Source organism: Schistocerca cancellata, chromosome 3, assembly GCF_023864275.1.
Source record: "Schistocerca cancellata isolate TAMUIC-IGC-003103 chromosome 3, iqSchCanc2.1, whole genome shotgun sequence".
Lineage (NCBI taxonomy): Eukaryota > Metazoa > Arthropoda > Insecta > Orthoptera > Acrididae > Schistocerca > Schistocerca cancellata.
This window is the reverse complement of record NC_064628.1, coordinates 523,133,141-523,145,386: the sequence shown is the minus strand read 5'-3', so window position 1 is coordinate 523,145,386 and position 12,246 is coordinate 523,133,141. Positions and strand designations below refer to the sequence as shown.

General features: G+C 40.8%; 1 protein-coding gene across 1 annotated transcript in view; it reads left to right on the top strand.

Moving 5' to 3' along the window:
• The window catches only part of LOC126175342 (peptidyl-prolyl cis-trans isomerase H), a 40,408-nt gene extending 31,797 nt beyond the window's left edge, over positions 1–8,611 (top strand). The window contains exon 4 of the mRNA XM_049922063.1: positions 8,141–8,611. Coding sequence (XP_049778020.1) covers positions 8,141–8,338 — 198 coding nt within the window. The 3' untranslated portion in view covers positions 8,339–8,611. The remainder of the gene's footprint in view (positions 1–8,140) is intronic.
• Positions 8,612–12,246: the final 3,635 nt, after the last annotated feature.

Sequence of the window (12,246 nt, the reverse complement as noted above, 5' to 3'; positions counted from 1 at the left end):
ACTGTATAGCAATGACTGTAGAAAATTTTCTGCCAGTGATGATATTTCAACCAGAGTATTAAAGTCATGTTTTTACTTTGTAGTGTCTGCTTTGAATTAGTCTCCAGTTGATGATTCAGTGTCTAATACGTAGAAGATTGAGTTATGCAGTAGTAACTCCCACTTATAAAAGAGTGCTTAAACAAGTGACTTTTAATTATAGACCCATCTCCCTCATCATTTTCTCAATTTTATTTTGAAAAAGTGGCTTACAACAGAATGTTTAGCCACCTTTATGAGATAACCTTTTAACAACAGTGTCTTTATTGAGAAGTCAGTATATGTGCTAATAAACTCAGTCCTAGTAGAACTAACAAACAAAAACTTTTGTGGTAGCATTTTATGTGTCTTTCTAAAGCCTTTGATTGTGTAGGTCATAAAGTTCAACTAGGGAAACTCTAATGGTATGTGTAAAAAAACAGGGCTGTGCCACAGATGGAGCCACATCTTAATAATGGCGAACAGATGTCACATAAAAAAAAAAAATGGTATCAAAGGAGCAAGACTACAACCAGAGCAGGGAAACATTAAATATCATGTTTCCCAAGGTTCAGTGCTTGGCTAGCTTCTCTTTATGACCTACAGTATGACCTAAACCTAGGACGTAGGATGACTTGTCAGAACTGTGGTGGTTTTTGAAGACAGAAGTATACCGATAAAAAGATGCAAAAACATATGTACCTGACACAGTCAGGAGAATAATTGAACAGTCTTAAAGCTGGCTCACAGCAAACACCTTTATTCTTAATCATATGATGACTATATTGCTCCCTGAAATCTTAAAAAAGAAAAAGTCCTGTTATCTTGTCCCATCTTTTAGTTTGTGTATTCCTCATCAGTTCTAGGGATGACATTACATATATTGTCAGTGCACGTAATTTTCAACATGCTTCTGTAGCACAGGTCAAATGCTTCAATTCTCTTCTCTTTTTTTTCCTCCACAATCAGGACTCACTTCCATACAGTGCTATGCTCCAGACTTACATTCTCAGTAATTTATTTCTCAGATTAAGGCCTAAGTGTGATATTAGTTGACTTCTTTTAATGAGGCATACTCTCTGTGCATGTGCTAGTCTTCTGCTGGTTTCCTCCTTGCTTTGTTCATTTTGTGTTTTTTGCTCCTGAAGTAGAATTCCTTTTACTTGGTACACTATGTGGTTTCCATTTTTTAAGTGAATTTTGTTGCTGGCCCATTTTTATTGCTTATCAATGTGGTAGTTTTGTCTTTCTTTAATTTACTTTGTGCGTATATTCCATGCTCGGTAGGGTATTCTTTCCATTCAACAGGTCCAGGAATTCATCTTCATTGGGCACTCTGCTATAATCATTTAAACAACTCATATATAAACCATTAACCCACATCACCGTGCCCCCTAACAAACAGTTTCACCTTCCTCTGTCTATTCACCCCCTCTCAGTCCACGCCTCCACATCATCATCATCATACACCACATCACACTGCCTCCAATACCCACATATCACATGCGTAGCCTATGCATCTGTCTGTCACCCCTCCATCCCGCATTCCTAGACAGCAAACCTGCCGCCTCTCACCAAGCCACTAGCTACCCATCCCCCCACCCCTCTTCCTGCTTACACCTCTTACTCTATCCACTCGAGCCGACACAACTCCCTCTCCACCCTAGTACATGTTTGTGTGGAGAGGGAATGTCTCTCAAGTTCATCAAAGCATTTTTTTTCTGAAAGCAAGCAAGCTTTATTTCTCTTTTGTGCATACTGGTCTGCAACTCAATGCTTTTGCTATTTGGTGAGTGGTCTCCTTTACTCCTAAATTATTTACATTCTGCCAGAACTTTCCTTATCTTCTAATGGCAGTTGTGTTTGATGAACAGTGCTATTCACAACCATTTCCTTATAAAATGTGAATCCCTCTGTAGTGGTCAGAATGGAGGTTTATATTGTGGTGTAAAAGACTGTAACAGGTTGCTAAAAGACGTAAGACAGGAAACTGAAAACCCTAGATATTAAAAAACAACTCATTTTACAGTTTTTCAGAATTGTTAGAATCAGGGATGTAAAGTTTGGTCGGTCCTAATGTTTGTGTTAAACAGAAATGGACGTAGGCAACATATAACCAGCTGATAGTGTTCTGTGTAAAGTTACATAAATGCTTTGTTTGAAGTATAAAATTAAAAGTTAAAGAACAGTGGTTGAGTACTTTTAGAGGAGAGGCAATATCTTTTATCAGAGTAGTTACTTTCTCTTAATATACATATGTAATGTAAACTAAAATTAATTCCCATAATTATGCGTGCGAGTTGATTAGCACTAATCATAATATAGCATTAGTGTATGTCTCAGAAATAGTTTGCAGTAATTACTTCTATCTGTTAATGTATGACTTGACTTGTTCCACTTTCCTGAAGGCTCTCTTTCGTGGCAGTATTTGTGGAACACTTTGCTTGAGAGTTCTGTATTATTACACATTCAGCATTGTAGCTCTGATGCCACTTTCTGAGCTGATGTATACTTCTTTCTGTCTTTATTTCATTACAGCAGAAATTAATATGATGATTCTAAATCATAAATGGAAAGACTAATATGGTGGTTGAAACTTTAATAGTGACAACTATTATTTACAGTTCGTACAAAATAGATACATGTTTCAAAGTTTTGCTGACCTCCAAGGTAGTCACCAGAATTGTGTATAACCCATTGCCAGTGATGTGGAGGTCATAGAATGCTCTGAGCAGTGCCAGTTGTGTTGACAGTTCGAGCGGCGGGGTCTATTGCCGAACTACTTGTAGCAGTTCTGAAGCGAATGCCCTGCCGCCGTTGGATAAGCAGCTGCAGCAGCAAGTCGTATACTCCTAGCTCATTCATTTGTTACATAGTTTAATTCTTAATTTCTTTGCGTGTTTTTGGTACTTGCATTGTTTAATTGATAAATTTCGGGCGTATTATAGTATTTGAGAGTTGTAGCATCGCGTTTTAGAACGGCCAGTGTCGGTTGGTCAGAGTCAGTGTGCTCCCTGCCGCCATTGGATAAGCAGCTGCAGCAGCAAGTCGTATACTCCTAGCTCACTCATTTGTTACATAGTTTAATTCTTAATTTCTTTGCATGTTTTTTGTACTTGCATTGTTTAATTCATAAATTTCAGTCGTATTATAGTATTTGAGAGTTGTAGCATCGCGTTTTAGTACCCGAATAGTGTAAAATCGCGTAGTCTCCTTCCGCCGCCGAGCAGTGTGTCAGCAGTGCGCAAGTAGCAGCATTACTGCATTTACTAGGCAATCTTGTATTTTAATAACCGTTTAAATTTTGTGTCGATTTGTTTGCGCTCTCTGTAGATTAGTTCAGACGTTCTTTGCACAACAGTTTTTAGCATGGATAGGGACTGCAACTGCTGTGTTCGGATGCAGGCTGAGTTGACATCCCTTCGCTCCCAGCTTCAGGCAGTGTTGGCTTCGGTCACACAGCTCGAGGCTGTTGCCAATGGGCATCACTGTGGGGGTCCGGATGGGGGTTTGTCGGAGACGGCCAGCTCGTCCCATGCATCCCCCGATCGGACTACAACTGTGGTTGCCCGGGATACTGCTCACATTGAGGCTGATCCCTCACCTGTGGTAGATGGGAGGTCGTCTCAAGGTGTGGCAGGGGGCGAAAGACATTCCGGAGGGCTGAACGGAATGCCTCTCCAGTTTGTCTGACGAACCAGTTTCAGGCTCTGTCTCAGGCTGATACTGATCTTCGGCCTGACATGACTGCTTGTCCTGTTCCACAGGTTGCCCCTCAGTCTGCAAGATCCGGGCGGTCGCAGAGGGTGGGCTTACTGGTAGTTGGGAGCTCCAACGTCAGGCGCGTAATGGGGCCCCTTAGGGATATGGCAGCAAGAGAGGGGAAGAAAACCAATGTGCACTCCGTGTGCATACCGGGGGGAGTCATTCCAGATGTGGAAAGGGTCCTTCCGGATGCCATGAAGGGTACAGGGTGCACCCATCTGCAGGTGGTCGCTCATGTCAGCACCAATGATGTGTGTCGCTATGGATCGGAGGAAATCCTCTCTGGCTTCCGGCGGCTATCTGATTTGGTGAAGACTGCCAGTCTCGCTAGCGGGATGAAAGCAGAGCTCACCATCTGCAGCATTGTCGACAGGACTGACTGCGGACCTTTGGTACAGAGCCGAGTGGAGGGTCTGAATCAGAGGCTGAGATGGTTCTGTGACCGTGTGGGCTGCAGATTCCTCGACTTGCGCCATAGGGTGGTGGGGTTTCGGGTTCCACTGGATAGGTCAGGAGTCCACTACACGCAACAAGCGGCTACACGGGTAGCAGGGGTTGTGTGGCGTGGGCTGGGCGGTTTTTTAGGTTAGATGGCCTTGGGCAAGTACAGAAAGGGCAACAGCCTCAACGGGTGCGGGGCAAAGTCAGGACATGCGGGGACCAAGCAGCAATCGGTATTGTAATTGTAAACTGTCGAAGCTGCTTTGGTAAAGTACCGGAACTTCAAGCGCTGATAGAAAGCACCGAAGCTGAAATCGTTATAGGTACAGAAAGCTGGCTGAAGCCAGAGATAAGTTCTGCCGAAATTTTTTACAAAGGTACAGACGGTGTTTAGAAAGGATCGATTGCATGCAACCGGTGGTGGAGTGTTCGTCACTGTTAGTAGTAGTTTATCCTGTAGTGAAGTAGAAGTGGATAGTTCCTGTGAATTATTATGGGTGGAGGTTACACTCAACAACCGAGCTAGGTTAATAATTGGCTCCTTTTACCGACCTCCCGACTCAGCAGCATTAGTGGCAGAACAACTGAGAGAAAATTTGGAATACATTTCACATAAATTTTCTCAGCATGTTATAGTCTTAGGTGGAGATTTCAATTTACCAGATATAGACTGGGACACTCAGATGTTTAGGACGGGTGGTAGGGACAGAGCATCAAGTGACATTATACTGAGTGCACTATCCGAAAATTACCTCGAGCAATTAAACAGAGAACCGACTCGTGGAGATAACATCTTGGACCTACTGATAACAAACAGACCCGAACTTTTCGACTCTGTAAGCGCAGAACAGGGAATCAGTGATAATAAGGCCGTTGCAGCATCCCTGAATATGGAAGTAAATAGGAATATAAAAAAGTGGAGGAAGGTTTATCTGTTTAGCAAGAATAATAGAAGGCAGATTTCAGACTACGTAACAGATCAAAACGAAAATTTCTGTTCCGACACTGACAATGTTGAGTGTTTATGGAAAAAGTTCAAGGCAATCGTAAAATGCGTTTTAGACAGGTACGTGCCGAGTAAAACTGTGAGGGACGGGAAAAACCCACCGTGGTACAACAACAAAGTTAGGAAACTACTGCGAAAGCAAAGAGAGCTTCACTCAAAGTTTAAACGCAGCCAAAACCTCTCAGACAAACAGAAGCTAAACGATGTCAAAGTTAGCGTAAGGAGGGCTATGCGTGAAGCGTTCAGTGAATTCGAAAGTAAAATTCTATGTACCGACTTGACAGAAAATCCTAGAAAGTTCTGGTCTTACGTTAAATCAGTAAGTGGATCGAAACAGCATATCCAGACACTCCGGGATGATGAAGGCATTGAAACAGAGGATGACACGCGTAAAGCTGAAATACTAAACACCTTTTTCCAAAGCTGTTTCACAGAGGAAGACTGCACTGCAGTTCCTTCTCTAAATCCTCACACAAACGAAAAAATGGCTGACATCGAAATAAGTGTCCAAGGAATAGAAAAGCAACTGGAATCACTCAACAGAGGAAAGTCCACTGGACCTGACGGGATACCAATTCGATTCTACACAGAGTACGCTAAAGAACTTGCCCCCCTTCTAACAGCCGTGTACCGCAAGTCTCTAGAGGAACGGAAGGTTCCAAATGATTGGAAAAGAGCACAGGTAGTCCCAGTCTTCAAGAAGGGTCGTCGAGCAGATGCGCAAAACTATAGACCTATATCTCTGATGTCGATCTGTTGTAGAATTTTAGAACATGTTTTTTGCTCGAGTATCATGTCGTTTTTGGAAACCCAGAATCTACTATGTAGGAATCAACATGGATTCCGGAAACAGCGATCGTGTGAGACCCAACTCGCTTTATTTGTTCATGAGACCCAGAAAATATTAGATACAGGCTTCCAAGTAGATGCTATTTTCCTTGGCTTCCGGAAGGCGTTCAATACAGTTCCGCACTGTCGCCTGATAAACAAAGTAAGAGCCTACAGAATATCAGACCAGCTGTGTGGCTGGATTGAAGAGTTTTTAGCAAACAGAACACAGCATGTTGTTATCAATGGAGAGACGTCTACAGACGTTAAAGTAACCTCTGGCGTGCCACAGGGGAGTGTTATGGGATCATTGCTTTTCACAATATATATAAATGACCTAGTAGATAGTGTCGGAAGTTCCATGCGGCTTTTCGCGGATGATGCTGTAATATACAGAGAAGTTGCAGCATTAGAAAATTGTAGCGAAATGCAGTAAGATCTGCAGCGGATAGGCACTTGGTGCAGGGAGTGGCAACTGACCCTTAACATAGACAAGTGAAATGTATTGCGAATACATAGAAAGAAGGATCCTTTATTGTATGATTATATGATAGAACAAACACCGGTAACAGTTACTTCTGTAAAATATCTGGGAGTATGCATGCGGAACGATTTGAAGTGGGATGATCATATAAAATTAATTGTTGGTAAGGCGGGTACCAGGTTGAGATTCATTGGGAGAGTCCTTAGAAAATGTAGTCCATCAACAAAGGAGGTGGCTTACAAAACACTCGTTCGACCTATACTTGAGTATTGCGCATCAGTGTGGGATCCGTACCAGATCGGGTTGACGGAGGTGATAGAGAAGATCCAAAGAAGAGTGCCGTGTTTCGTCACAGGGTTATTTAGTAACCGTGATAGCGTTACGGAGATGTTTAACAAACTCAAGTGGCAGACTCTGCAAGAGAGGCGCTCTGCATCGCGGTGTAGCTTGCTCACCAGGTTTCGAGAGGGTGCGTTTCTGGATGAAGTATCGAATATATTGCTTCCCCCTACTTATACCTCCCGAAGAGATCACGAATGTAAAATTAGAGAGATTAGAGCGTGCACAGAGGCTTTCAGACAGTCGTTCTTCCCGCGAACCATACGCGACTGAAACAGGAAAGGGAGGTAATGACAGTGGCACGTAAAGTGCCCTCCGCCACACACCGTTGGGTGGCTTGCGAAGTATAAATGTAGATGTAGATGTAGATGTAGAAGTGTTTACTTCAGTTTAGAAATAGAGTTGAACTTACAAGGGCTTAAGTCAAGGGAGTGCAGAAGGTGGTATAGCACTTAGCAACCCCATCAGTCAAACAAATCAGTAACAGCGTGCACTTTATGTGCTTGAGCATTGTCCTGCAAAATGATGGGTAGGTCCTGCAGAAAGTGTCCCTGTCGCTATGCTGTTCAGTTTTGGAACACAAGAAGTGATGACACTTTCTGTAGGACCTGACCATCATTATGCAGGACTGTGGTCAAGCACGTACAGTGCAAGCTGCTAGTGATTTGTTTGACTGATGGGGCTGCTAAGTGCTATACCGCCTACTGCACTCCCATGACCTAAGCCCTCATGAATTTAACTTGATTTCTAAACTGAAGGAAACACTCATGGCATTCACTTCAGAGCTGCTACAAATTCGTCGGGCAATAGAGCACGCCGCTCGAACTGTCAACACAACTGGCACTGCTAAGAGTATCCTACGACTTCCACATCGCTGGCAATGTGTTATACACAATGCTGGTGACTACTTTGAAGGTCAGTAAAACTTTGAAACACTTATCTATTTTGCACGAGCTGTAAATAAATAGTTGCCACTGTTAAAGTTCCAACGCTCGTATATCAGAGAAATGTGACATCAAAATAATTTAGAAAATAATTAAATAAAAGTTTGGTGGATGTAGGTGAAAACAAGTGATCAAAAAAGGATTAATAAAATTTCCACAATTGCTGTGAAACTTGTAACTTGAAAGAAAAGGCCATTACAGAAGAGTGAAGAGTTGGGAGTCTGTTATTATTCTTATTTATTATGTGACATTTTAATGTAAAGTGGTTCCATGCATTTCACATTTGTTATTAATTGTCTTGTCAATCTCTTTCAGGCAAACAGTGGAAAAGACACAAATGGATGTCAGTTTTTTATTACATGTGCCAAATGTAATTTCCTTGATGGTAAACATGTTGTTTTTGGTCGTGTGATTGATGGACTACTAGTAATGCGTAAGATTGAAAATGTCCCTACAGGCCCCAATAATAAACCAAAAATACCTGTTGTAATATCACAGTGTGGGCAGATGTAACTATCATCCCATTTTATGGTGGCCTGGTAATTGTGGATGACCATACCACATTGTTTACTGAAAGCAAATTTAGTGAAGTTTTTGAATTCCGGGCTGAAGACACTGGAAAGCAGTCTATCAGACTTACCAAGGTGATGGAGAACTGCTCTGTTGTCATACGATTCCATCAGTATTTGTGAGTTAAATAATAAACATTGTTATTCATTCCATTTTGTGTTTGCAAGTCAGTGGCTTAAATGAAATGTTTGATGATAGTAAATATGCTTGAGGAAACCTTCGTTATTTAACTGTATTTTTTAAAAAAGCTACCTTTTAAGTGTTTATGAACTATTTCTCTTGCAGTATTTGAATGTGATAATTCAGTGCACAGTGTGGATGGTGTATGTGCAAAGCTCTTTGTGCTCCTGAAGCATTTCTTAGAACCTTTGAGACTAAAAGTGTTGGGATTTGTTTACATATTTCTGAAGACTACTCTCTAAAGAAAGGGTTTGTGAAGAGTCAACTCTTCTCCTCATTACTTTTAATGTAATGTTATATGCTTTGGGATTCCTTAAAGTCTGAAGATCATTTTCGAACCACGTAACTGTCATTAAACCTAGACATAGTTACTATTTTCGATTGTGCTTCACTCTTTCACATCTATTTTATATGCTGGCAATTGTTTCAGCATTAATATATAGAATAAGTATTCGTGATATCACTGGACAAAATACTAATCACCACCTTAAATTCTTAAAAGAACATAGTGGTCACTGGAACAATGTAGATGGTATGCAACTGGTACCACTTAGTTACATGACCCATTACAGCTGACACAAGTCGTGGCAGTGATGCACTGTGCATGTGTCAGTCAGTTGTATGGAACCAGCGCAGTAAGATGGGATGATATGGAGACATGATAGAGTGGCAGACCACACCTAGAATGTAGTTGCCTGATTTTGTTGTGTGAGTCTGGCTTGTTGTACATGTCTGTCTACAAGGAATAGTGTACCACAATCGATTTGAAACCAGACAGGGATTGTTGCTGTCAGTGAATGGAGGTCCATCTTGAAGCATTTCTGAGCAAACATTACAAAAAGAACTGAATGCATTGTACATTTGGAGTTGCGCACCTTTCAAAAAGTCATTGCTCACAGCAACACATAACAGTGCATGTCTTCAGTGGATCAAGCAACACAGAAACGGGACTGTGTGTAGTGTGTGTCTGACAAGTTCTGATTTTCTCTCTTTTCAAATAATGCTAGGCATTGACCACAGTGATGGTCCAATGAGGCACTTAAGCCACTGTGTTAGGAGGCTGTAGCTCAGGTCAGAGGGTGTTCTGTGCAGGCGTGGAAGTGTTTTTCTTACTATGACTTGAATCAACTCATGTGGGTTACTGTGAACAATAACCAGGATGTTTATTTCAGTTTTGCCCTTTCTTATTCATCTTCATCATGATTACGATGTGGCCACTTTGTTTTTTTAAGATGACTGCAGCTTTGTTCACAGAACTGCACATACACATTTATAGTTTGATGAACACTGAGCCACTCTATCGTAACTCAGCTGGCCTGCTAAGTCAGCCAAACATAATCCCATAGAAATTGCGTAGGAATGTTTATGACATTGGGAGAAATGTAGCAATCAACATCCTTGCAATTTAGTCACTCTACAGCATCAAATCGTCTTTGAGTGGCTTGAACTAGATAAGGCATACGTGAAGAAACCTCTGTACTCTCTTCTCAGTGAATTGAGGTCATTATTGAGGTTAGAGGTGGTGTTATACGGTATTAGTGTGAAGTCTAATGAGGGTGACTAATTTTTTGTTAGCTGTGCTTATTCATGCAATACTCACCAACTTTCTCACTTTATTTGTGGCATACTCTATAATGTATATATGCACATGTCCTGTGCTCCAAAGAATAACTTCCAGTCTTCATTATTGAACATAAAGGATTCAACAGCAGCTGTTATTATTGTTGTCATTCATATGTTTGACAGTGCAGTTGCACTGCTAAGTTGACATGTCTTTTATTTGATTTTAAGATGCTGATCACACTGTGTATGTTTCCAGATAAATATGGTTATAATAGAAGGAAACATTCCACGAAGGAAAAATATATCTAAACACAAAGATGATGTGACTTACCAAATGAAAGTGCTGGCAGGTCGACAGACACACAAACGAACACAAACATACACACAAAATTCAAGCTTTCGCAACAAACTGTTGCCTCATCAGGAAAGAGGCAACAGTTTGTTGCGAAAGCTTGAATTTTGTGTGTATGTTTGTGTTCGTTTGTGTGTCTGTCGACCTGCCAGCACTTTCATTTGGTAAGTCACATCATCTTTGTTTCCAGATAAATAGTTACACTGAAACATTTGTTGCACATTATGTGCTGTTACAGTGACAAAACTCTCTTAAGGGTGGCACTTTTTTCATTTTACATTGGGCATCACATTTCTGGTAGTTGTACCTGTACCCAGTATGGATATGTGGAATTCTTATTAAGGATACCATCACACATTGCTGTTATCAAACTGCTGTGTTGATTATAATGTGCTGCAAGCATAACAGTTTTGCTTGATATGTATCTTGATAATGCTCAAGGGAGGTGAAATTAGCTGATTGCCAATAATGAAATAAAGTGTTTCCTTCCAAATAAAGAACAGCCTTTACGGGAAAATCACTTCTAAGAAATCAACAGCAGCTGTGGACCCATATTCAAAAAAAGTTAGTTGAGACTTACTCTTGATTAATGAACAACGGCCTGCATACACACACCACCAAGCACACCAGCACTTGCTGTTGGTACTATAAGGCATAAGTTGTGCATAATATGCTGTTGTGTTGCATCACTTCTAGTACTAACAGAGGGATTACAGCTGACTTTTTTTTTTTTTTTTTTTTTTTTTTTTTAATATAAACTTGATGTCAAGGATTTGCTCACTATATATGGTGCACCTATAAGTAAGTAGATCAAACTTTTGCCCCTCTCCTTTGTCAACATCAGCAAGTATGTTCAACATTATAAAGATATAGCTATGTGCACTGAATAAGTCAGTTGTGTATGATCTCTTGTCTGGCTGAGGATGAAAAAAATTCTTTTTACATTCGACATTGGTTACCATCAGACAGGTAATTTCATTACTCTGCTAATGTGATCAACATTTGATAAGTCTGTGTAATCAGCTTCCTCTAAATTCAGTATTTACTGAAGACATTATATAAGGAAAATTATTGACTGTTGTAAGTTATATTCGTAGGAACCACCTATTACTGTCTGTTATGACATTTATCATTTCTTCAGTATTAATAAATGTCAGACGAACAATAAAGTACTGTATGACTCTCATAGTAACTGTCACTTCACATTCAATCAGAACTGTCAGAGTTCCAGTATTCTAACTACTGATCAACTAACTGCACCACAGCCACCTTCACAGAATTTTCTGACCCTAAAGCCACTTGTCCACAGGCACTGAAAAGATGGACGCACATACTTCTACCAGCTGTAGTGCCAGACAGTTTGCTTGTGGAATCACCTGGCTCTGCTCACTCACTACTTTTACATGCAACTCAGGGGCATAACAAGGCTGATCAAGAAGCTCCCGCCACCCAAAAGAAAGAAAGGGGCAAAAATTAAAATGAAAAGGGTAATTGGAAAATAGAAAACATTGCATGCATCGATGTATCTTTGTAAACGTCCATAGCGTATTGATGATCAACAGCTGTCCTTCTGAATTAGTACTTTGTGTATGATCTACACTCATCATCATAAAAAGAACTGCACCCAGAAGTACATGGCAGACTGTGATCACTGTTAACAGGCAGGTAAATGATACCACACATAGGAAATGATTACTCTTTCAACATGGAATGATAAGTATGTATTGTGCTACATGACCAGAAAATGTTGCTAGTG